Raw genomic sequence first — 25,463 nt, 5'->3', positions numbered from 1 at the left:
CCAAAAACTTACTTAAGTAAATGTAACTGAGTAAAAGTGGCACATTACTAAAAACGGTTCACTTCCAAATCGTGATTCGTATTCATCCCTATTTTAAATCTATTCATAATTTTCCAAATTTGATTTTTTATTTTTATTTCTATGAGAAAAACTTTTTTATTTCACTCCATGCAACCAGAAAGATCTTTTCTGACCTGTAACCCGTTTGAAAAAGTTTCATTATAATTATCATACCAAATAACACATTGCGAGAATCGGTTTGAATCCAGAACCATGTGAAATCGAGAATCGATTCTGAATCAAATCCCCGCCCCAGCAATCGGATCGATTGGTTAGGTGCCCAAAGATTTACAGCTACCTTACGACCTTCCTCTGGTCTCAACCCACCAGCTAAGAATCACTCTTTAAAATATATCCAAGATTAATTTTTATAGTATTATCTTATGAAAATATGTGTACCATATTTTTCAGACTATAAGGGCACTTAAAATCCTTTCATTTTCTCATTACTCGACAGTGCGCCTTATAACCCGGTGCGCCTAATGTACGGAATAATTTTGGTTGTGTTTACCGACCTCGAAGAAATTTTATTTGATACAGGGTTAAATGATAAGTGTGACCCGTAGATGGCAGTCACACATAAGAGATATGTGTAAACTGCAATATGATTTAAGTAAACAACACCAACAATTTAAATGTTCCATTGAAAATATAGAACATTACACACAGCGCTCAAAAATCTATCAAAATGTTTTAGTACGACTTTGGTAAGCTATGATGCCGCACCGCTTGATGGATTGTACCCCCTCGTACCACGATCTTCTTGACAATGCTAATGTAAACTAGGGTCAACCTGCACATTAATGCAGTTTCTATGCCGCTAGACAAAGCCTTTTAATTTTCCTGAGGGAACTCTCCTGAAAGAATCAATACAGTACTATCTATCTATCTATCTATCTATCTATCTATCTATCTATCTATCTATCTATCTATCTATCTATCTATCTATCTATCTATCTATCTATCTATCTATCTATCTATCTATCTCAAACAAAATCTCGTTGACATGTATGACTTGAGTGTTATTATGACAATGACAATACATCAATTGATTGATTGATTGAACTGTGCTTCAACATACGAGTATCATAATGGTGTGTGTATAAGGTAAGACATTATCTGGCGTTTTGTTTTGCAATATGCAACTTTTCTTACCTTGTGGTACTTGCTGATCTGTATTTGGGATCTGCATAAGTCCTGAAAATTAGCGCGCGTCCGCCCTTGTAGTCCGTGGTCGATAAGCTTCTTCTTTTTCTCTATCTTCTTGTTATGGGACATTCATTCTCCGCTGTTGCCCTTTCTAATATAAAGTAGTGTAAAGTTCTTACTTACTGTATATCTGTCAGTAAACTCGTCATGAAAGCGCTAAAACTTACCGGTGTAGTGAGTTTGCATTAATCACCCAAGGAACTTTAGTTATTAGAGAGTTCCGGTCAGACGGTTTTTCACAGGACCCATTTTTGTTGTTTCCGGATGAGGAGATAATGCTCCGTTATTGATTGAAGTAAAGTCTGAATGTCATTAAAACAGTTAGCTCCAGCTTTTGACACTTCTTCCACTCCCATCCTTGAAAGCTACACCGCTACAACAAAGATGACGGGGAGAAGATGCTGTCAAACGTGAGCCACGTTAATAAGACCGCCCACAAAATGGCTCATCCTGAAGCGACTGTCAGAAAGTGACCTGAAGATGATCTGTTAAACATAATCTATGCAACATTTTGACCAAAGAACCCCCATTACATGTTATGTTGACCGCAAGGAAGTGTTTTCCATTTAGAAAAAAAATTAAAATAATATGAACCCTTTAATGCGCCCTATAACCCGGTGCGCCTTATACAGGTATATGAAAATAGACCTGACTGGACCCGCTCATCGGCAGTGTGCCTTGTAGTCTGGTGCGCCCTATGGTCCGGAAAATACGGTACTGTAGCGGTTGATTTAAGGACATAATTCACCACACCTGTTATTTGACTTTGTCATCATCATTCACTGTACTGTTCTATTGTGTACATGACAATGTTGTTCTTTGTGTGCAGTTAAGAGCGAGTAATTCGGCGCGGCCCCTTTAAGTGGCCGTCAGTAGATTCTCACAAAGGTGGGGGTTTGTTGTTCCCGCGATATTTGAGTGTTTGTGATGAAAGCGTTCATTCTTGCTTGTGCTTTGATGAATAAACGACGCACACGTTTTTGTGTGTCAACTATACTTCAAGTTGTCTAGCTTTCACGCTACGAGCACAACACTGGTGACCCCGACGCTTCACTGAACGGATTCAGTGATTTTTATCGACCATGACAGCGAATGCGGTTTCTCTAAAGCTGCCCGAGTTCTGGGAAACTTCCGCGACCGCATGGTTTGCCCAGGCCGAGGCACAGTTTGCCCTGCGTGGTATCACCGAGGACGACACTAAGTTTTATTACGTCGTGTCCTCCCTCGGGAGCGCGACGGCGACCAGAGTGGTTAACGCCCTTACGCACCCACCGGAGAGGAACAAGTACCTCACGTTGAAGGCTCACCTCTTACAGACATTTCAACTTTCCGACGCGGAGCGAGCTAGCCGCCTTTTTTCGTTGCAGGGGCTTGGCGATTGCAAGCTCTCTGCACTAATGAACAACATGCTAGGCCTCTTAGGTGAGTACAGACCTGGATTCCTCTTCGTGCAGTTTTTCCTGAGACTCCTGCCTTCTCAGGTGCGGGCTGCTCTAGCCAACACCGCCATTTTGGACTACCACGAACTAGCTGCTGAAGCTGATACGTTTTTTTTAGCTTCCCAACCGACCTATGTGGCTGCATTCCTTCCGGCTGAGACAGAAAGACCCATGGCATATTCTTCCACTCTCGCTGCTGCTGCTGCTGCTGCGCTCCCCAGGCGGCAACCGGATTCTGGACTATGTTTTTTCCACGCAAAGTTCGGGACCAAAGCTAGGCGGTGCCGTCCCCCATGCAGTTTTCATGGACCGCCGCCGGGAAACGCCAGGGCCGGCGCTCAGCAGTGGCCATGAGCGTCGGCAGTACAGGCAGGCTGCTCTTCATCCAGGGCTCCCTCTCTGGACGACGGTTCCTGTGTGACACCGGCACGCAGAGGAGCGTCCTGCCAGCATCAAGGTTGGACATGCTGTCTGAGTCACATGGCCCCCCCATGGAAGCGGCCAATGGCAGCCCTATCCGCACTTATGGAATACGGTACGTGGACCTGTGTTTTGGTGGACAGCGTTTCAGTTGGAACTTTGTGACTGCTAAAGTGGCGGTGCCGCTCATCGGTGCAGATTTTCTCTGTGCTTTCGGCCTCCTTGTGGATGTAAAAAACAGGCGTTTGGTGGATGCGATTACGTTCTGCTCGTACAAGTGCAGTCTCAGCGCGACAAACTCCATCAGGCTTTCCAGCATGCTACCCACCGCAGATGTCTTTCTGCGCCTCCTCGCTGAGTTCCCCACCCTGGCGCAGCCCACGTTCTCGTCATCTACCGCCAAGCATGGTGTGGAACACCACATTGCCACCACAGGCCCCCCTGTGCACGCACGAGCCCGGCGCCTGGACCCTGCTAGGCTCTCCATCGCTAGAGCTGAATTCGAGACCATGGAACGCCTCGGGATCATTCGCCGCTCAGACAGCCCGTAGGCGTCGCCCCTCCACATGGTGGAGAAGCCCGGAGGTGGTTGGCGGCCATGCGGTGATTACCGCAGACTCAACGACGCGACTACCCCGGACCGTTATCCGGTCCCCCACATACAAGATTTTTCCGCCAACCTCGCTGGGAAAACTGTGTTTTCTAAGGTAGATCTCATCCGGGGCTATCATCAGGTGCCGGTCCACCCCTCTGATATCCCGAAGACAGCGGTCATCACCCCATTTGGACTGTTTGAATTTTTACGTATGCCTTTTGGCCTTAAGAGTGCCGCACAGACTTTCCAGCGGTTGATGGACTCTGTTTTACGTGATTTGCCGTTTCTGTTTGTCTATTTGGACGATATCCTGGTTGCGAGCACCTCTCAGGCCGAGCATGTGACCCACCTCAGGTCCCTTTTTCAGCGCCTTAGCCAACACGGGCTCATTGTCAACCCAGCTAAGTGCCAGTTCGGGTTGTCTGTTATCGACTTCCTCTGACATCGTGTCACAGAGTGCGGGGCATTTCCCCTCCCAGCGAAGGTTGCTGCCGTCGCAAACTTCCCCCGCCCACTCACGGTTAAGGCTCTTCAGGAGTTGCTTGGCATGGTAAATTTTTACCATCGTTTCATTCCCCGGGCAGCTGACCTTATGCGGCCGCTGTATGATGCTCTTAAAGGAGCTGCTCCCAAGCACATGGTAGACTGATCTGACGCGCGGCACAGTGCTTTTTTGGGGGTCAAGTCTGCTCTCGCTAACGCTACCCTGCTGGCACACCCATTACCCGATGCTCCTATTGCAATCACCACGGACGCGTCAGATTATGCTGTAGGTGCAGTGCATGAGCAGTGGGCGGGTGGCACTTGGCAACCTTTGGCTTTCTTTAGCGGGCAGTTGCGCCCCTGCGAGCGGAAATATAGCACATTTGACCGTGAGCTCCTTGGCTTCTATCTGGCCATACGCCATTTCCGTTCGTTGCTTGAAGGCCGGCCTTTTACAGCTTTTGTGGACCACAAACCCCTCACTTTTGCAATGGCCAAGACGGCTGAACCGTGGTCGGCTCTGCAACAGAGGCACCTCTCCTACGTCTCAGAGTTCACGACGGACATCCAGCACCTTGCTGGTAAGAGCAATGTCGTTGCTGATTGCCTTTCCCGAGCCGTCGCGAGCGCTGTCCATGTGGGGCTCGATTTTGCACAAATGGCAGTTGACCAGGCCGACGACCCGGACATCCAAGCTCTGAAGGCTGCAGCCACAGTGTTACGGTTGTCTGAGGTCCCATTTGAGGACACAGGGGTTACGCTCCTTTGTGACGTCGCTACCGGTCGGCCACGGCCCCTTGTGCCCGCCATTTGGAGGCGGCGCGTGTTCGACTCCATCCACGGCCTTTCCCACCCTGGGAGGAAACCTTCCCAGCGGCTGGTTGCTGCAAAATTTGTCTGCCGTGGCCTGAAGAAAGACGTTAGGGACTGGGCTTCCACATGTGTGGCATGCCAGCGCTCAAAAATGCACTGCCACACGCGGGCCCCACTGGCACCGTTTACGGTTCCGGAGCGCCGTTTTGACCATGTCAATGTGGAACTGGTCGGGCCTCTCACATCCTCACGCGGCTGCACATACCTCCTCACGATAGTCGTCAGGACCACCCGCTGGCCGGAGGCAGTACCTCTGACGTCCCCCACCTCCGCGGAGGTGGCGCGCGCATTCATTGGTACGTGGGTTGCCCGTTTCGGTACCCCATCGGACATATCATCCGACCGGGGCTCTCAGTTCACTTCTGAGCTCTGGGCCGCTGTGGCCGAGAGCTTGGGAGTGAAACTCCACCACACGACGGCGTATCACCCGCAGGCCAATGGTATGTGTGAGCGATTTCACAGGTACATGAAGGCAGCGCTTAGGGCGTCCCTGAAGGACAGCGCTTGGGTAGACAAGCTCCCTTGGGTGATGCTGGGGCTTCGGACTTCCCCCAAGGAAGACTTGCAATCTTCCTCGGCAGAGTTGGTGTATGGCCAGCCCCTGCGGGTGCCAGGTGACTTTATTCCTAGCACGACGGCACCTTGGTCCGCCGGTAAGCAGCGAGCTGCTCTCCTCGATGCTGCCAAGAGTTTTACCCCATCCCCACTTCTCAACACGGCCTTACGCCGTCTCATGTTCCCGCTTCCTTGAGGGGAGCAGCGTTTGTTTTTGTCCGCCACGACACCCACCGCGGTCCCCTGCAGCCGCCTTACGATGGGCCATTTCGCGTCCTAGAGAGCGGAGATAAGCATTTTCTGTTGGACATCGGGGGTCGGTCCGCCCGCTCTACCTAGGCCCCATGATAATGTTATGCATCCTTCTACGCAGGCCCCCGGGACCTTAGACAGTACAGGTACCCTTCCGGTCCCCCCTACTGACTCCCCGGCGTTTGTACCAGTCCGGCGCACCCGGTCTGGTCGGCCCGTCCGTGCCCCTGTCCATTGACGGTTTGTTTTCCTTTGTGATGGCGAATTCTGGGGGGGCGTGTGTAGCGGTTGATTTGAGGACATAATTCACCACAACTGTTATTTGACTTTGTCATCATCATTCACCGTACTGTTCTATTGTGTACATGACAATGTTGTTCTTTGTGTGCAGTTAAGAGCGAGTAATTCGGCGCAGCCCCTTTAAGAGGCCGTCAGTAGATTCTCACAAAGGTGGGGGTTTGTTGTTCCCGCGATATTTGAGTGTTTGTGATGAAAGCGTTCATTCTTGCTTGTGCTTTGATGAATAAACGACGTACATGTGTTTGTGTGTCAACTATACTTCAAGTTGTCTAGCTTTCACGCTACGAGCACAACAGTACTCACTTTTATGAGTATGTCAATGATCCTGAAAAAACAAATCTATCTATCAGCCCCAACGAGAATCCCCAGCACCTGCAGTCCTTGAACACACCACCACCACAACATGTGGTGTGTTGCCATTTACGCCTACGCAGCGTTATCAGCGTGCCAGGCGCTAACACCAAGGACATTAAGCCACAGAGGCTCGTGAATTTCACACACTGTACCCGATGGACTGTTGCCAAGGCAACCGTAGACCACTGACAAGGGGCTTATTGGTTTCATGAAGTGACTGTTGGCCGCCATGTCAAAGAGCATCCCTAAGTGCGCACGCCTGTGTGAGTGTGTGTTAGTGTATGTGTGTGTTCCTTCTCCCACTGGGCACTAATGAAAGGCATTCATCATTCTGGTCTTCCAATCTTTGCCGCTGATTCCAGAAGACCTCACATACGCACGCACGCACACATACACACGCCTAATCGCAGCCATCACAGCGCCCACTGCTGCGAGTGTGTTTGGAGGAGGATAGGCTACATGGAGGGGGGTCGGAGATAACATATTAACCATCCCTCCTGTTTCCACCTACTACCAAACATTAGAAAACACGCAGCCTGCTAAATGTGTGTGCGTGTGTTCGCCGAGTAGAGCTGCTGGAATAAAGAAATGCTAATCTGCTCATTGAGTATTCAACAAACCAAATGTTTGCCTTGGGAAAAGGCTCAGCTTAAGGGACTAATTACTACAAGCTGTAATGTTTGTCTTTGGCGCTTCCTCCCTTCACTAACCATCATCCTTTCTTTGGTGTCTCCATTTGCACATTGCTAAATCTTAAAAGACGAGCTTGATTACCTGCAGTAAAGATTTGCTTCTTGTGTAATAATGCTCAGTGCCTTATTTATACATTTTAATATATTCATCAGTATAATAGAGCTCTTAATGGAGCTATTTTTGTCATGAGTCCTTCCATGATTTCACAATGTCGCCATCACGCTAGTTCATGTAAATGCAACCGATCCCTGCGAAGTATACCGGCCACAAAACTTTGTCCAATGTCCGTAACTTCCCCGCACGTTTTGGCCAATCTGCATTGTTTTTGCTAATGGAATTGTTCCAATGAGTAGCACTCAAACATGCACATCAACCCTTTATTACTTGGATTTTACGTCACGTTTGACTCACGTCCTGGTGGTCAAGCTAGTGTCATGATCCGTTTCCCGGATCATGTTTTATTTTAGTTTGGCGCCCTTATTTCTGTTTTCAGCACCCCTGGGTTTGTGTTTCTTAGTTGCCATGGGCGCTGATTATTCTCACCTGCCTCTGATCAGCATTCGGGACGCTCACCTGCTCCCGGGCACTAATCAGAGTGCTATTTATTCCTGCCTTTCGCCACATTCGGTCCGGCTGTCTTGTTTGCTCATGCAACAAGTTACGTTGAACACTTTTGTGATTCCTGTTCTTGGACTAAGCTTCGCCATAGCTTCACATGTTGTTGGCATGCTTATCTGTTGAGTTGTATTTCCTGACTGATTTATGGTAAATAAATCATTGTCCTACCTGCACACTGCCTCCGGAGTTCCATCTGCATCTTGGGGAAACGATCCGTGCATTAACATGCGACCCTGCCGTAACAGCTAGCTCTGTTCTCAATGGGTACGAGGTGCCATTTAGCCTTTCTCGAAGAAAAACTGCCCTTTGCCTGTGTTGTTTTCGACTGTCCAAATCATTCAAATCGCGAAAAGGATAAACGTTTTTTTTAGAGTTCCTCGAGAGGTAATTGAGGAGGGCGGAAGAGAGCAAGATTTTATTAAACGACGACGAGAAAAGTAGTAGGCACTCCAGTCCTAGGGAGCAGAGTCCAAGAACGCACAAGTTTGCGGTGATCACTTTGTTAAAGGTTTGTTTGATATACTTTTAATGTTTAGCATTTCCCATTTAAGTATTGATATTATTTGTATTTCTTAAACACACACTACGAGTGCTTTAAAAAGCAGCAACACGGCGAGTCTAAATAAAAAAAAAACAAATGTGAGCAAAACTTTTCAGCACATACACAGTGTTGACATCTCTAGTTATATTTCGATAAAGACGGATGAAACACGCTACTCGTAAACGTCTTGATAACAATTTTCTTTGACCCAGCCACACATAAAGAAGTTGTATACCTCCATGCTTTTCCAAGTTTCCATCTTTTTTGTCCTGTAGAATAAATAATAATAAATGATAAATGGGTTATACTTGTATAGCAGCCCTTTGAGACTTTTGTGATTTAGGGCTATATAAATAAACATTGATTGATTGATTGATAGCGCTTTTCTACCTTCAAGGTACTCAAAGCGCTTTGACAGTATTTCCACATTCACCCATTCACACACACATTCACACACTGATGGCGGGAGCTGCCATGCAAGGCGCTAACCAGCAGCCATCAGGAGCAAGGGTGAAGTGTCTTGCCCGAGGACACAACGGACGTGACTAGGATGGTAGAAGGTGGGGATTGAACCCCAGTAACCAACAACCCTCTGATTGCTGGCACGGCCACTCTACCACCCTGGAGCAAAATAGTTTGATATGTATGGGAACGCGTTCGGTCTTCTTGTCGTCCATAGCGTTTCTGCTCGTATGGATTCTTCATTCATGTTGTGTTTTTAAGTTTTACAGCATAACAAACAATTTTTACTTTCTAAACCGTCAAAAGTAAGTAATGTCTATAGGAGTGTTTTCATGCATATTTGTACATTCTATGGTAATGTAATGAAGCTAGCATCATTAGCATTAGCTACTATGCTAACACGTTTACAAGTGTTGTTGTTAATATTATTAACTTACAATGACATTCTGTTTGTATTGTATCAATTTCTTAAATTCACCAAGACGTCACTGCGGAGTCATTGAGTTGGTTTAGAAGATAGGAGAGCGAGCTTCTGCAGCTAGTGGGTCCATGACGATGATGTCTGTTTTGTTTGATCGGCTGTTTTACAGACACAGTTTGGAAAAAATTAAGGAATATAAATATACATTTACAAAATGCTTCTGTGTAAATAACTTATTTCACAAGGTACAGTTGTGATCAAAAGTTACATACACTTGTAAAGAACATAATGTCACTGCTGTCTTGAGTTTCCAATCATTTCTACAACTATTATTTTTTTGTGATAGAGTGATTGGAGCACATACTTGTTGGTCACAAAAAACATTCATGAAGTTTGGTTCTTTTATACCGCCCGAATACAGCTGAGATAGGCTCCAGCGACCCCCCGCGACCCCAAAAGGGACAAGCGGTAGAAAATGGATGGATGGATGAATTTATTATGGGTCTACTGAAAATGTGACCAAATCTGCTGGGTCCAAAGTATACATACAGCAACACATATCAATTAATTTTGGTGATGTAGAAAAGTTACAATCAAATCAAAAATCAAAAATCAAGTTCAGTTTTAGCCCATTTTAGACCCATTTCTAAGCTGCCTTTTCTCTCAAAAATCTTGGAGAAGATTGTTTTTACCCAGTTAAACACTTTTTTAGAGGACTCTGATATTTTAGAAGTCTTTCAGTCTGGGTTTAAACCCCTCCATAGTACCGAGTCAGCATTAGTAAGGGTTTTTAATGACATCTTTCGAGCAACAGACTTAGGTGATCATGTGATTTTAGTTTTACTCGATCTAACAGCAGCATTTGATACGGTGGACCATAATATTTTAATTAGCCAGATGCCATCAAGTGGGCATCTGTGGTACTGCCCTGAGTTGGCTGAAGTCATATTTGACTAACAGGACCTTCTCTGTAAATGTTGCTGGTTCTGAATCTTCTGTTGCTCCCTTAACATGTGGGGTCCCACAGGGCTCAGTTTTAGGACCACTGCTCTTTTCTATTTATTTACTTCCCCTGGGCTCAATCCTAAGAAAGCATGGTATTTGTTTTCATTGTTACGCTGATGACACACAAATTTATTTTCCGTTAAAGAAAAATCATGCCTCTTCAATACAGCCATTACTTGCTTGTCTTGATGACATCAAGGCCTGGATGGCCCTAAACTTCTTAAACTTCAATGAAAAGAAGACAGAAGTAATAGTGTTTGGACCTAGTGGTACCTGTGAGCTTCCCCCTGTTGACTTTGGCCCCTTGGCTTTGTACGTTAAGCCCATGATCACCAACCTGGGTTTTCGTATTGACAGTGATTTTAAATTGGACCGTCAGATTGGCACAGTGGTGAAAGCCAGCTTTTTTTATTTACGTCAGCTGGCTAAGGTTAAAACCCTTCTTTCTAGGCAACAGTTTGAGACAGTAATCCATGCCTTTATTACATCTCGGCTGGATTACTGTAACGCTTTATATTTTGGAATTAGTCAGTCCCCCCTCTCACGTCTGCAGCTGGTCCAAAATGCAGCTGCCCGACTTTTAACAAACACAAGAAAAAGAGAGCACATTACTCCTGTTTTAGCCTCCCTCCACTGGCTGCCTGTGTCTTTTAGAGTCCATTTTAAAATTATCTTACTTGTTTTTAAATCCTTACATGGTCTTGCCCCACCTTACCTCTCTGAGCTGCTCCACCTCTATGCCCCCACCCGGTCCCTCAGGTCAGCTGATCAGCTGATCCTGGAGGTACCCAAATCCAAGCGTAAGCTCAGGGGGGACAGAGCCTTCTCTGCTGCGGGCCCCAAACTCTGGAATAATCTTCCACTTCATGTGAGACAGGCCCCTTCTTTGGCTATTTTTAAGACCCTTCTTAAAACCCATTTTTATTCACTGGCTTTTAACCCAGCATGAGACTTTAAACTGTTTTTAACTTTTAACTTTTTTAACTGCTTTTTATCTAACAAAATTGTTCTTAGGGTAATTTTGTATTTGCTTTTTTAATGTGTATTTTACTTCTGTTTTAAATTTTATTTTTTAGTCTGTCCTTTGCCTTTATTTCTTTGTGGTGTACAGCCCTTTGTTTTTCAACTGTGGTTGTTTTTAAAGGGCTTTATAAATAAAGTTGGTATGGTATGGTATGGTAAATTAGCTTCATGGCATGGCTTCTTAACTTCATGTGAGTGATTATGATTGACGACAACTGTTGACTTCTCTGAGCCCATTTAACCCTTGTGTGGTGTTCATATTGTTGTTACTCAGTCAGTGTTTGTGGGTCTAATGGACCCGTTCCATTTTGTGGCTTTTAATGCCTCACAATCAAACACTTTTAAGTTAAAATAATGACTTATCCCAAAAAACATCTGTAATGAAGTGCTTCGAGAGGCTGGTAAAGGAATACATTGTCTCCAGACTTCTCCCCACATTCGACCCATACCAGTTTGCTTATCGCCCTAACCGCTCCACAGAGGACGCCATCTCCTCTGCACTCCACCTGAGCTTAGCACATCTGGAAGGAAAGGACACACACATGCGGATGTTGTTTCTGGACTTCAACTCGGCATTCAACACCATCATACCGCAGCACTTGGTGAGCAAACTGACCCCCCTTGGATTCAGAACCCCCCTATGCAACTGGCTGCTTGACTTCCTCACAGACAGACCCCAGTCTGTGAGAGTGGGCAACAACACCTCCAGTGCCATCTCCCTGAGCACCGGCTCCCCCCAGGGCTGCGTCCTGAGTCCGCTGCTGTTCACGTTGATGACCCAGGACTGCTGCGCCGGTCCACTACTAACCACATTGTGAAGTATGCGGACGACACAACAGTAGTGGGCCTCATCCGTGACAACAACGACATGGACTACAGGGAAGAGGTGAAACATCTGGTTGACTGGTGCAGAACCAACAACCTGGTCCTGAACGTCGACAAGACCAAGGAGATCATTGTCGACTTCAGGAAGCACCAGTCCAGCCCCGCCCCACTCTTCATCAACGGCACAGCGGTGGAGATGGTAAGCAGCACCAAGTTCCTGGGGTTGCAGATAACTGACAATATGACCTGGTCCCTACACACCGGAGCTCTTGTAAAAAGAGCTCAGCAGCGCATGCAGTTTTTGCGTCGGATGAAAAGAGCACAGCTCCCTCCCCCCATTCTCACCACATTCTACAGAGGCACTATAGAGAGTCTACTGACCAATTGCATCTCTGTCTGGACTGGAGCCTGCAGTGCCTCAGACTGGAAGTCTCTCCAGAGAGTGGTGAGGACGGCGGAAAAGATCATCAGGACTCCTCTTTCTCCTATCCAGGAGATTGCAAAAAGCTGCTGCCTGACCAGGGCTCAGAAACACCAAGGACTGTTTTCACTGCTGGACTCTAGAAAGAGGTCCGCAGCCTCCGTAGCAGAACCTCCAGGTTCTGTAACAGCTTCTTCCCTCAGGCCATAAGACTCTTGAACACATCATAATAATCCCCTCAATTCCCCCCAAAATGGATGAACTCGCTGGAATATAAAGACAATATAACATACATCCATAAACGTAGATGCATATGCAAAAGTGCAATATATTTATCTGTACAGTAATCTATTTATTTATATCTGCACCTTATTGCTTTTTTATCCTGCACTGCCAACCAGCTTATGCAACGAAATTTCGTTCCTATCTGTACTGTAAAGTTCAAATTTGAACGACAATAAAAAGTAAGTCTAAGTCTAAGTCTAAGACCCACAAACACTGGCTAAGTAACAACAACACGAACGTTGCATGGAAATTTCTCTGCCAGTTTCTGCATCCCACAGTGATTCTTCTTTTGTGTTTCTGCACCTGCGGTTCCCACACTAGGTTGCAACATTGTTTGTCAACACTGTCTGCGCTCATTTTGTCGCACATTTGACCCTCTGATGTTCTGTGTACCTACACTCTGTCCTCCTCCTTTCTAGGCCTGCTGTGTGTTGTGTGTGTGTGTGTGTGTGTGTGTGTGTGTGTGTGTGTGTGTGTGTGTGTGTGTGTGTGTGTGTGTGTGTGTGTGTGTGTGTGTGTGTGTGTCTGTGTGTGTGTGTGTGTGTGTGTGTGTGGGCGTGTGGTACACAGAACATAAATTTCCACACTTCTATTAGCCCCGGGTCCAGTGGACCCTGGACATCTTATATGTAATAGAAATGTGTAGGGGGGGTGTATGGTGTGTGTTCATTAAATATGTATTCTGATATATGTTCTTTACAGAAAATGAGCCAAAGCCAGTGAGTCTCAGTTTGAAAAATTAATTAATTGTATCATTTTTCTTTTAATAAAAATCGAAAACGGGTCCCACAGACCCAAACACCACACAAGGGTTAAATACGGCTCATGTGATGCAGTCATTAGACTCGGTTACAAACGCGACAATGGGAAAGTCAAAGGAACTCAGCACAGATCTGAAAAAATGAATCGTCAGGAAAATCACTTGGAGCCATTTCAAAGCAGCTTATGGTCCCAAGAGCAACTGTGCAGACAACTGTTCGTAAGTATAAAGTGCATGGCACAGTTTTGTCACTGCCACTATCAGGAAGAAAACGCAAGCTATCACCTGCTGCTAAGAGAAAATTGGTCAGGATGATCAAGAGTCAACCGAGAACCACCAAAAAGCAGGTCTGCAATGAATTGAAAGCTGCTGGAACACAGGTGTCAGAGTCCACAATCAAGCGTGTTTTGCATCGCCATGGACTGAGAGGCTACCATGCAAGAAGGAAGCCCTTGCTCCAGAAGCGACACCTTAAGGCTCGTCTAAAGCTTGCTGCTGATCACATGGACAAAGATAAGACCTTCTGGAGGAAAGTTCTGTGGTCAGATGAAACAAAAATTTTGATGTTTGGCCACAATACCCAGCAATATGTTTGGAGGAGAAAAGGTGAAGCTTTTAATCCCAGGAACACCAATTCCTACCGTCAAGCATGGTGGTGGTAGTATTATGCTCTGGGCCTGTTTTGCTGCCAATGGAACTAGTGCTTTACAGAGACTAAATGGGACAATGAAAAAGGAGGATTACCTCCAAATTCTTCACGACAACCTAAAATCATCAGCCCGGAGGTAGGGTCTTGGGCGCAGTTGGTTGTTCCAACAGAACAATGACCACAAACACACGTCAAAAGTGGTAAAGGAATGGCTAAATCAGGCTAGAATGAAGGTTTGAGAATTGCCTTCTCAAAGTCCTGACTTAAATGTGTGGACAATGCTGAAGAAACAAGTCCATGTCAGAAAACCAACAAATTTAGCTGAACTGCACTAATTTTGTCAAGAGGAGTGGTCAAAAAATTCAACCAGAAGCTTGCCAGAAGCTTGTGGATGGCTACCAAAAGTGCCTTATTGCAGTGAAACTTGTCAAGGGACATGTAACCAAATATTAACATTGCTGTATGTATACTTTTGACCCAGCAGATTTGGTCACATTTTCAGTAGATCCATAATAAATTCATAAACGAACCAAACTTTATGAATGTTTTTTGTGACAAAAAAGTATGTGCTTCAATCACTCTATCACAAAAAAATAAGAGTTGTAGAAATTATTGGAAACTCAAGACAGCCATGACATTATGTTCTTTACAAGTGTATGTAAATTTTTGACCACGACTTTATACATCTGCGGCTTATAGTCTGGTGTGGTTAATGTATGGGAAAAAAAAAAATTATTCTAAAATTTTGTGGGTGCAGTTTATATCCCGGTGCGCTCTATAATCCAGAAAATACACTACTTTTATTTATTTTCACGTAATAAACAGTTATTTTTAAGGTCTGGCTACTTATATTTTATTTTTTAGTAGTAGTTAATTTATGGAATATGGTCAACTTTCTTTGTTTTCACTTTATCGCATGCAAGTGACGTCGAGGCCACATTGGGGCCACACTGGGGCCTGTGTGCGTTCAGACTGGATTCTGATAAAGATCACATTTTACTTGTAATCTAAACAGTCAGAAGGAAAATATTTAATTTAGAAAAAATCCTATTTCGGCCACTTTGACCTGCAATGTAAATGTAGTCAAAGAACTCTGAGTATGCGCTTTTACTGCCATCTAGTGTCTACTTTTAAGTATGTGGTATAAAATACGTAAAAAATTGTTGTTTTGCAGTTGATGTTGAAATTCTGTGATCAAGGAAGACTAAAAATGGATGACATTAAATAAATGTTATGAAAAAATAAGCCTTAAAATAGGGCTGGGCAACAGGATGAAAACTGTATCACGAAATAGGTGTTATATATCAGTCGATATCAATAGTTATTGATATTTTAAATAAGTACCAGGAGAAAAAAGGTAAAAAAAAAATATTTCAAATGTAATCTTCCTCTGATTATAAAATCCCCTCAGCTATTCAAGTACAATGGAAAGGAAATGTCAACACAAGGATTGAAAACACTTAATGTATATACAATTCTAAAGTCACATTGAACACTTAACAAAAACTTCTTAACATGAAGCTGCAAAAATTGGAAATACTTATGAAATGCTTAATAAAGAGTAACAAAATAGTGCAAAGTATGACAATGTAAATAACTATTTTCTGCAAGGTTAATGCCAGGCTGTGCTCTAAAGCAGTGGTCCCCAACCTTTTTGTAGCTTGAAAATTTGTCCCAGGGGTGGTGAGTGGATTTTTTTTTTTCATAAAGAAATACAATCATGTGTGCTTACGGACTGTATCCCTGCAGACTGTATTGATCTATATTGATATATAATGTATATATTGTGTTTTTTATGTTGATTTAATAAAAAAAAACAAAAAACGTTTTTTTGTTTTTTTTTCTTGCGCGGCCCGGTACCGGTCCGCGGCCCGGTGGTTGGGGACCACTGCTCTAAAGGGTGAGTGAGCGTGACTACAATAGGTGAGTGTGTGGTATTACCGTTCTTGGTGGAGACGAGCACCTTGCATAATTTATAGTCCACATTGGTCTGACAACGGTCTGTTTGAAAAAAAATCAAAAAACTGCCATTATGTCGTAGTGACTTTTTTTGTTTTATCCACAATTTATTTGCTCTCTTTGCACTAATTTCTACTTTCTTTTTTCACTCCATGCAAAGAATCAACCGCGAAACGTCAACTTGGCGCTACATGGTGTGATCACTTCCTGCGTTACTCGGTTACCAGAGATAGAGTGCCTTTTTTCATGCAACCAACCTTGCTCGGCCGCTTCTGGTCTCTGAATTATCGAACATTTTATCCGAACGCATTCGATTATGTGTTTATCGTGATATTATTTATTCGCGCAGTGCTAACTCAAAACATCAAAACTTTTTCTGCAACTTTTTGAACAAGTTGCAGCGAATTCAGGCATTTTATCTAAACAAAATCCTGGAGGGACTGTTTAATAAATGACATTTTCAGATTGTAAGAAGACAGATAACATACCTTAGTTGAGTCTCTCTCTGTGAGGCAGGAGAAAGGAAACAGAAACATTTCAAATGAGTAGCATAATTAAGTCCAACACACACACACATCATCTGATGCAACATGAGGTAACACTAGAACTTCATTAACTGTTTGCCTTGAATCAACATCAGCTCATTAAAATAGTAAACATGCATCTGGCGAACATGGTAAACCTAGACCATCTTAATGCATTCTAATCTTCTGCCAAATGTGTTTGCACACGAGTTAGATAACTGAGCGCCTGTTTCACACTATGTCAAAATCAACGACAGTACAGTACGGAGGAAGGTGTCCTACCTCTTGGGTGTTCTTCGGCGCTGTCCTGGTGTTTCCTCTCGTCTTTGAGGGGCAGCTGATGACCCAGGGCAGAGGAGAGCGCCAGCAGGCTGGCAGTACCGGCGCCAGGGCCCAGGGGGGGCTGAAGACCTGCTGGGTGAGGCGTGAGCGGGACGGGGATGGCGTGGCTGTGGGAGAGGTGCTGAGCTTGGAGCTGCTGCTGCTGCAGCACACACACACACACCCACACACACACACACAGACACACACACACACACACGCACACATCATGTTAATGCTACATTTAAATAAATATGGTAACGGAAGAACAGATAACTTAACATACAGCGGCACATCAGTTCTCGTTAGTAATCCTTTCTAAAAACTTGTGTTCTTCCCACAACAAATTATGTACATCCAATTAAACAGTTCTAGATGCTATAAAACATTTCATATATAATTTTAGTTTTACATGCCAAAAACAATGTGTTAACACTTGCGAATGTTTTTGGCCCCCATGGTGGCTTACTCTTCAGCCGTAGGCACAAAAAAAAAGACTGAGGGCCTGATTTACTAAAGATTTGCGTGTACTAAAACACGTGGAAACTTGAGAACACACGCAAAGCTGACCTACTAGACGTGTGCAAAGAGGATTGCGTCTGTTAAGTGATATGCAGAACATATGCTGATCATCAAAACGCCTACAATACTGGGAGGAGATGATGCAAATATATACTATTTAGCACGCGCAATGTGATTTAGCAACACTCATCACCGTTTTGCGAGCACTATTTTGCATTTTATTTAGCACGTCTGAAATGTGTGTGCAAACTGACACACACTCGGTGCTCGCGCTGCAAAGACAGAAGATGGACAGAGAAACCTCTGTCCTACGTGTGAGTGTAAACACTCATATTTGGACTGTGAGAAATAAATAAAAATTATTCCGATCGTCTATTCAGCTTTTATAATTTTATCGCTGCTGGATGACTTAAAGTATCTGTAGAGTGGAAAAACACATTTACTTTATATGCTTAATTGTGTTTCATTGTATCCATTAAACCGTATGCAATTGTATTTACAATCTGCAAAGTATGTGAAAATACCAGCGAAACATCACGAAATGCCATAAAATAAGTCTGCCATTTTGAATATTCCGCTCTGAATATCTTCGACAATTCCCGTAGATACTACGTCAATGGAGTAACGCTTCTGCACTCTGACCATATCATTAGATCAGTCATACTGGAAGTACGCAAAAATGTAAAAGAGATGTGCTGTTTATCATTCACAATCCTTATGTAAGACAAGAACACATATGCTTGGTTTATTTATGCATTTGAAATCGTAAATAAATAGCTAACAATTAAGTCAACAGACCAAGGGTCTTCTTTTGCGCCCCTTATACCCTCTAAAAAACATCCAGAAAGCGTCAACAATACTCCATTTACATGTCATGACCTGAAAATTAACCAAATATGAGTGATGTTGTTATTATTAGCGCTAACGCAGCCTGACTATTTTAGCAGTGCATTGATAGCAGTGAGCTAATGCTAGCTTAAGCTGCTATTGTTGACACACTGACACACGGCTGGCTTTTGCTTCGTCTCACTTGCTCATAGTAAATTCTAGATCAGGGGTCACCAACCTTTTTGAAACCAAGGGCTACTTCTTGGGTACTGATTAATGCGAAGGGCTACCAGTTAGATACACACTTAAATAAATTGCCGGAAGTAGCCAATTTGCTCAATTTACCTTTAACTCTGTTATTATTAATAATTAATGATATTTATCTTTGTGGAAACACTGATCATCTTAATGATTTCTCACAATAAATATATATAGAAACAGATAAATATCAATATGCAACACTTTATTTTTATATTTTCTCTAAGTGCACATTTTTCAAATTTAACATTTTCAAATGATCACTTCTAAGACAGTCTTGTGAAATCACAATATCCCATTTTAACTAGCTAGCCACTAACATTTTTTAACAAATCATGAATTACTTTGCACCATGTTTGTACAAATAATAACTCATGTAAAATACAAAAGTAAACTCTCAAATTTGTAAATCATGTCACACTTTGAAATGGACACCAAATCTGTTATCTGTTTCTTTGTCAGTTAGTGGGAAGCCTGGCATTGCATGCTGTTAACTAGTGTGTTGTACTCTGGTGTGTAACTTGACACTGCAACTCTGAGTGGGTCTTGCAGATGTGCATCAGTGAGGCGTGTTCTGTGTTTGTTCTTGATGAAGTTCATGTCAGAAAAGGCTGATTCACAAAGATAAGATTTTTCCTCATTGTGTGCGGAACCTTCTTAATCTTTTGGACATATTTTCACAGCAATCTGGCCTTAAGCTTAATTATGATAATTATAAAATGTTAAGGATCGGAAATCTAAAGGGAACGTCCTTTCGAATGGAATGCAAAGTGCCTGTTTTGTGGACAGATGGACCAGTTAACATACTTGGTGTTGTTGTCCCAGAAAATCTGGAAGATCTAGGCTCAGTAAATTATGATAATCGACTAAGAAAGCTGGACAAAATTATGCAATTATGGAAAGGGAAATCCCTAACCTTGTATGGTAAAATGTCTATTGCCAACTCGTTAATTATTCCTCAATTTATTTATTTGTTTTTGTTATTACCAGCTCCATCACAAAACTTTTTTAAGATTTATGAGCGGAGGGTCTTCGATTTTGTCTGGAACGGCAAACCAGAAAAGATTAAAAGAAAGGTTTTGTACAAAGAGTATGAATATGGGGGCCTGAAACTTCTCAACCTTGAAGCTATGTGTCTGTCTTTAAAAGCATCAATTGTTCCAAAGATGTATTTAAACATTGAGTGGTACACAAATGTCCTGTTGGACAAAAAACATGTACTGTATCAAAATAAATTGTATCCTTTTTTACAAGTGATCCCCTCCCAGAGAGTCTGCTGGGAAACATAAAGGAAACAATCCACTCATAGTGGTGTTTTCCATTTTATGTGCCAGAAAAAAGAGACGATATTTTGCAGCAATTAATATGGATGAACTCTAATATTGTAATAGATGGAAAGCCTTTCTTTTGGAAAAATATGTTTGAAAGAGGAATCATTTTTGTCAATGATATTATCAATGAGAATGGTAAAATTATGAAGTATGATGAATTTAGAGCTACGTATGGTGATGCTTGCTCAAGCTTTTCATTTTATCAACTAACTGGAGTAATTGGGAAAAGATGAAAACAAATAATTAATTATGGAACTACTAAATTATTAGTTTGTAAACCTCTTATAAGAAATTCTAGTTGGCAAAAAAGAACTAAAATAAATAGAAAAATATATAATTTTTATTTAATAAAGAAATCTTTGAAGGCTGCCTCATACAACACAAATGGAAAATGGGAGGACTTTTTTGACTGCCCGTTGCCATGGGATGCCATATTCAAACTAATATATAAAACCACTATCGATGTGCAAAATCGTTATTTTCAAATAAAAAATATTTATAACTTCTTACCCACAGGGAAAATGTTAAAATTATGGAATATGAGAGAGTCAGATGATTGCTGATTGTGTTGTCAGGAGCCTGAATCCACCCTGCATTTGTTTTGGTATTGTCATATTGTGTCTTTGTTTTGGGTGGAAGTTGAAAAAATGTGTTTAAGGATTGGTTTGTTTATGAAGCTTAATGTGGTTTCTGTTATTTTAGGAGAGTTCATTGACAATCATGATTTAGTCAATTTAATTATAGTACTCGGTAAAATGTTTATTTTTAAGGCCAAAAACAGATATTCACTTAGATTTACTTTCTTTAAAACATTTATTCAGTACCGGTATTTTCTAACTTTAGAAAGTTACATGGTTGAAAACGATAATGATGCCAAAAAACATTAAAAAAAAGATGAGAAGTCCTCAAAGGCTTATTTTGAAAGTATAATTATGTTTATAGATTATATGATATCTGTTGTTGTGTTCCCTAATTTGAGTGACCTGGACATAATCTGGACTGTACATAAATGCTTATTTTGAAAATGTAATTTTGTTTATAAATTATATGCAATCTGTTGTGTTCCCTAATTTTTTTCTGTGTACATGAATGAAGGTGTGTGTTGCTGAGTCCGACTTGGACATTATCTGGACTGGGCCTGGTTTAAAAAACCCTTTAAACAAATCTAATTTCATTGACAACTTGGTCTGTTGAAGATAAGGCCCTTTTTAAAAAAATAAAATAAAATAAGATAAATAAATAAAAAACATTTTCTTGGATAAAAAAGAAAGTAAAACAATATAAAAATAATTACATAAAAAATAGTAATTAATGAAAATGTTAGTGGACCAACAGCCTATACAATCATGTGTGCTTCAGGGACTGTGTCCCTTGCAGATGTGTTGTCTATGTTGTGGGAACCAGAATATTGGTAGCAGAAAGAAATAACCCCTTTTGTGTGAGTGGGTGTGGATGAGTGTGCATGGGGGAGGTTGTTTGGGTTGATGCACTGATTGAAAGTGTATCTTGTGTTTTTTCTATCTAGATTTAATTAAAAAAAAAAAAAAAAAAAAAAAAAAAAAAATTATTATTATTTTTTTTTTTTTTTTAGAACAGGCCCGCGGGCGAATCATCTGGTCCTTACGGGCGACCTGGTGCCCGCGGGCACCGCGTTGGTGACCCCTGTTCTAGATTATAATTCATGCATCTCTCATCTGGTAGTAGATAAATGTGGCCACGGACCGACAGGCTGGTCCACTTTCACATCTTTTTACAAAAGACGCGAGTTGCGGCAACTTTTTCTTTGTAACTCTTCATGAGGATTGCAAGTGAAACTTCATCTAAACGGAATTATGCGAATGACCCGCCAGTCGAGATCCCAGCAAGAGTGGAAATTGTACAGTTAGTGTTTGTTTTATTATGGTTTATTATGATTAGTTTTTATGTTTAGCACATAGCAATGCTATAGTGTTACAATAAAGCTGCTTCCATTTAGCACTTGGTTAATTTTCCCAAAACTTATTGCTCATCCTCTTTGTGTTCGGGCTCAAAAATATAAGTTTTCCTGGATCGTAATTTTTCCCAAAATAATCGTCGTTGGCTCTCACAAAGTCTGCTTGATTAGCATTGTTGTTGATGACGTTTTTTTAATGATGTTTTTTCATATATAAGATAATATTACTAATATATTTCCTATGTGAAAATAACTACAAACGTTGTACTTGCAATGTGCATTTTCTTGCATATTCTTCTTCACATTCACAGTCAGTGCCGCAGCCAGCTCCTGAGAGCGCATTGAAATAAAAGAAAGTGGGTTTCATTGTAGATGCACAGCTGGTTTCTGAAATGCCCATAAAAAGTGGTATATGTCTTTTGCTTTTTTTTTTTTAAACACACCAAAACCGGTATGATAACATGAATGTGCAGTAAAATGATCGAGTATCTCTGTGGTGAAAGACCCGTTAGTACATGCAAATTTAAAATAAGGCGGTCTGCACCAGTTATGAATAGCGCACAGTCTTCGTAAATCACATGCAACACGCCCACTGACAGTACACCAAATTTTATTGTTTGCACAATCTGTTTACACGCTGTGTTAACGAAGTACTACAGGGTCAACCAAAGATGACATCATAGAGAAGCGACGGGGCTGGAAGAAGTTGAGTCAGTCCAACACGGGCATGTTTTGTGATGAAGACACAGTCGGACTGATGCAGTGTATTAGTAACAGGACAAGATTGACTCACCAATGCATAAGGTTCTTGGTTTTGGCGGAATGATATGCGGAGGCAACGGATTAGTTTGTCGAAAACTAAATTAGAGATGTGACGTTCGCAAACGAATCGAAACTTTTGAACTGCTCTTTTAAGTGAACAAGAACTGATTTACAGTTACGAACTGTTTCCGAGTCAAAGAAACGTAGAATTCCCTTTTTAGGTTTATTCTTCTGATGTTAAGTAGTTTAAGTGTACGCACACCAGGTATGGTAGTACAATTTTGTACTGTATACATATTTTTAAAATCATTCCTATTAATACAGTAATAGTGGTGCAAATTTTAATATATTGATCCACATTATCTTATAACTGCTACTGGTGATTGGGTCCTGATTTAAGAAAAAAAAAAACTAGAAATGTGCCAGTTTTTTGAACGTCTCTTTGAAAGGAACAGCTCCTCAAGACCTAGCTTCCTTCAAAGAGCCATGAATCCCATCTCTAAACAGAATACAGCAAAAAGTGGGGTGTACAAAAACTGAGGTACCACTGCATGTGACTGAAACTTGAATTTAAGTATAAATATAATAGAACAAAATATTTTGCAGAAGAAAAATGACGTGCGAGAAAGACAAACACCCACTCCAATGATGGCGTTGAGTTCAGCCATGGTGACCTGCTTGGCCCTCTCCACTGCTTGCACCACCTGCTGCTGATGCTGAGACACAAAATCGGGAATTAATCTTCCGCATAAGGGTGACAGAGAAGGTTGAAAATGTTGTGGTCTCTATCTACAAAGCTCCTAATTACTCTCAGCATTAATGCATAGGGTTGCAACTTACTGTAAATGAGCTCTTCTATCAGTGGATCAATGGACTGTAACTACTAAGATTTCATAAAGCGTGGCACAGTGAGACTAACTTCCCAGCAGTCACAAGACATTGATACAACGTTGATTTTACGTACATGTCCTTTAAAACTTACTTTGAAACAACATTGCAAAATAGTTGTATTTGTAAACTGAGTCAACGTTGATGTCTAACGCTGGATCCACATTGTTGGTTAGGAAATGACCAAATTCCAATGGTCAAATCAACATCACAACCTGACATTGAATAAACGTGGTCAAAAAGCATGTTGTTTCAACGTTATATTTGTGTTGTACAATATTGGTTGGGAAATGACCAAATTTCAATGATCAAATCAACGTCACAACCTGACATTGAATAAACGTGGTCAAAAAGCATGTTGTTTCAACGTTATATTTGTGTTGTACAATATTGGTTGGGAAATGACCAAATTTCAATGATCAAATCAACGTCACAACCTGACATTGAATAAACGTGGTCAAAAAGCATGTTGTTTCAACATTGTATTTGTGTTGTAGAATATTGTTTGGGAAATTACCAAATTTCAATGGTCAAATCAACGTCACAACCTGACATTGAATAAACGTCTCCAAAAAGCATGTTGTTTCAACGTTGTATTTATGTTGTAGAATATTGTTTGGAAAATGACCAAAATTCAACGGTCAAATCAACATCACAACCTGACATTGAATAAACATCGTCAAAAAGCATGTTGTTTCAACATTGTATTTGTGTTGTAGAATATTGGTTGGGAAATGACGAAATTTTAATAGTCAAATCAACGTCACAACCTGACATGGAATAAACTTTGTCAAAACGCATGTTTCATCGTAGTATTTATGTTGTAGAATATTGTTTGGGATAGACCAAAATTCAACGATCAAATCAACGTCACAACCTGACATTGAATGAATGTCGTCAAACAGCATGTTGTTTCAATGTTGTATTTGTGTTGTAGAATATTGGTTTGAAAATGACCAAATTTCAAAGGTGAAATCAGACTCAGAATCAGAACGTCACAACCTGACATTGACTGAACGTCGTCAAATATGTTGTTTGAATGTTGTATTTGTGTTGTAGAATATTGGTTGGGAAATGACCACAATTTAACCGCCAAATCAACGTCAAAAATCATTATTGATTAATCGTTCTCAACAAGTTCTAAACATTGTTTTATTGTTTTGTGCCTGCTGGGCTTAGAGTGGTCCTTTCTGAAAAAAACATTTACTGAAGCATATTTTTTGACCTTATATAACCACCTCAGACTTGATTTACCTTCTTGTCGTACAATATGCAAGTCCCAGTGGAAGCCCATCTCAGACTTTAAAAACAGCCCTACTACAACTACCAGAAAATGACAGTAGACATAAATGCATCATTGAGAGGGTTAGCTATGTCACTAAACGGTCGGTACTGGAAGACACGATCGGTCCACGCATGCCTACGGACTTTGTCACTTCCTGTACTTGCAATTTTTACAACGGTGCTTCTGGGACCTCACATGTTGTGATATTTAAAAACATTTTTTAATATTTTGTATAAAGAGGCACACATAATGGGAAAAGAGAACAATAATATGAACAAGGGGTAGATAAAAAAAAAATCACTTTCATTGTGGTGCCATTGCATGGAATTACACACGGGGGTACAACGGAATCGCAACGAGTACATTTGTAATAAATGTTAATTTTTCAAACAAGGCACATCACTAAGGCTTTGTTCACACTCTGGGTCAATTTCGATTGTTCTGCCCCTATGTGACTTGTATCGGATCTTTTCATGTCAATGTGAACAGTACAAGTCAGAATTTTTCAAATCAGACAGAGGCCTCTTTTGTATGCGGCTACAAATACGATATGCATGCGATGGGACTGCGGTCTGAACAATTGGGTCGCGTTCATCCGACCAATACGTC

General features: G+C 41.9%; 1 protein-coding gene across 7 annotated transcripts in view; it reads right to left on the bottom strand.

Annotated features, from left to right (window-relative positions):
• Nucleotides 1-25,463, bottom strand: part of LOC133651711 (transducin-like enhancer protein 4) — a 122,682-nt gene that overhangs the window by 42,901 nt on the left and 54,318 nt on the right. For 3 of the 7 annotated variants that reach the window (XM_062049757.1, XM_062049753.1, XM_062049755.1), the window contains exons 6-9: nt 23,323-23,397; nt 17,009-17,210; nt 16,691-16,707; nt 16,185-16,244 (exon numbers count right to left, since the gene is read on the bottom strand). In XM_062049757.1, the coding sequence (XP_061905741.1) occupies nt 16,185-16,244; nt 16,691-16,707; nt 17,009-17,210; nt 23,323-23,397 (354 nt within the window). The remainder of the gene's footprint in view (nt 1-16,184; nt 16,245-16,690; nt 16,708-17,008; nt 17,211-23,322; nt 23,398-25,463) is intronic. The other 4 variants (XM_062049758.1, XM_062049760.1, XM_062049754.1 and 1 more) reach the window with 3 other exon arrangements.

Source organism: Entelurus aequoreus, linkage group LG06, assembly GCF_033978785.1.
Source record: "Entelurus aequoreus isolate RoL-2023_Sb linkage group LG06, RoL_Eaeq_v1.1, whole genome shotgun sequence".
In the NCBI taxonomy this organism is placed as follows: domain Eukaryota; kingdom Metazoa; phylum Chordata; class Actinopteri; order Syngnathiformes; family Syngnathidae; genus Entelurus; species Entelurus aequoreus.
This window is presented reverse-complemented; position numbering and strand designations above follow the sequence as displayed.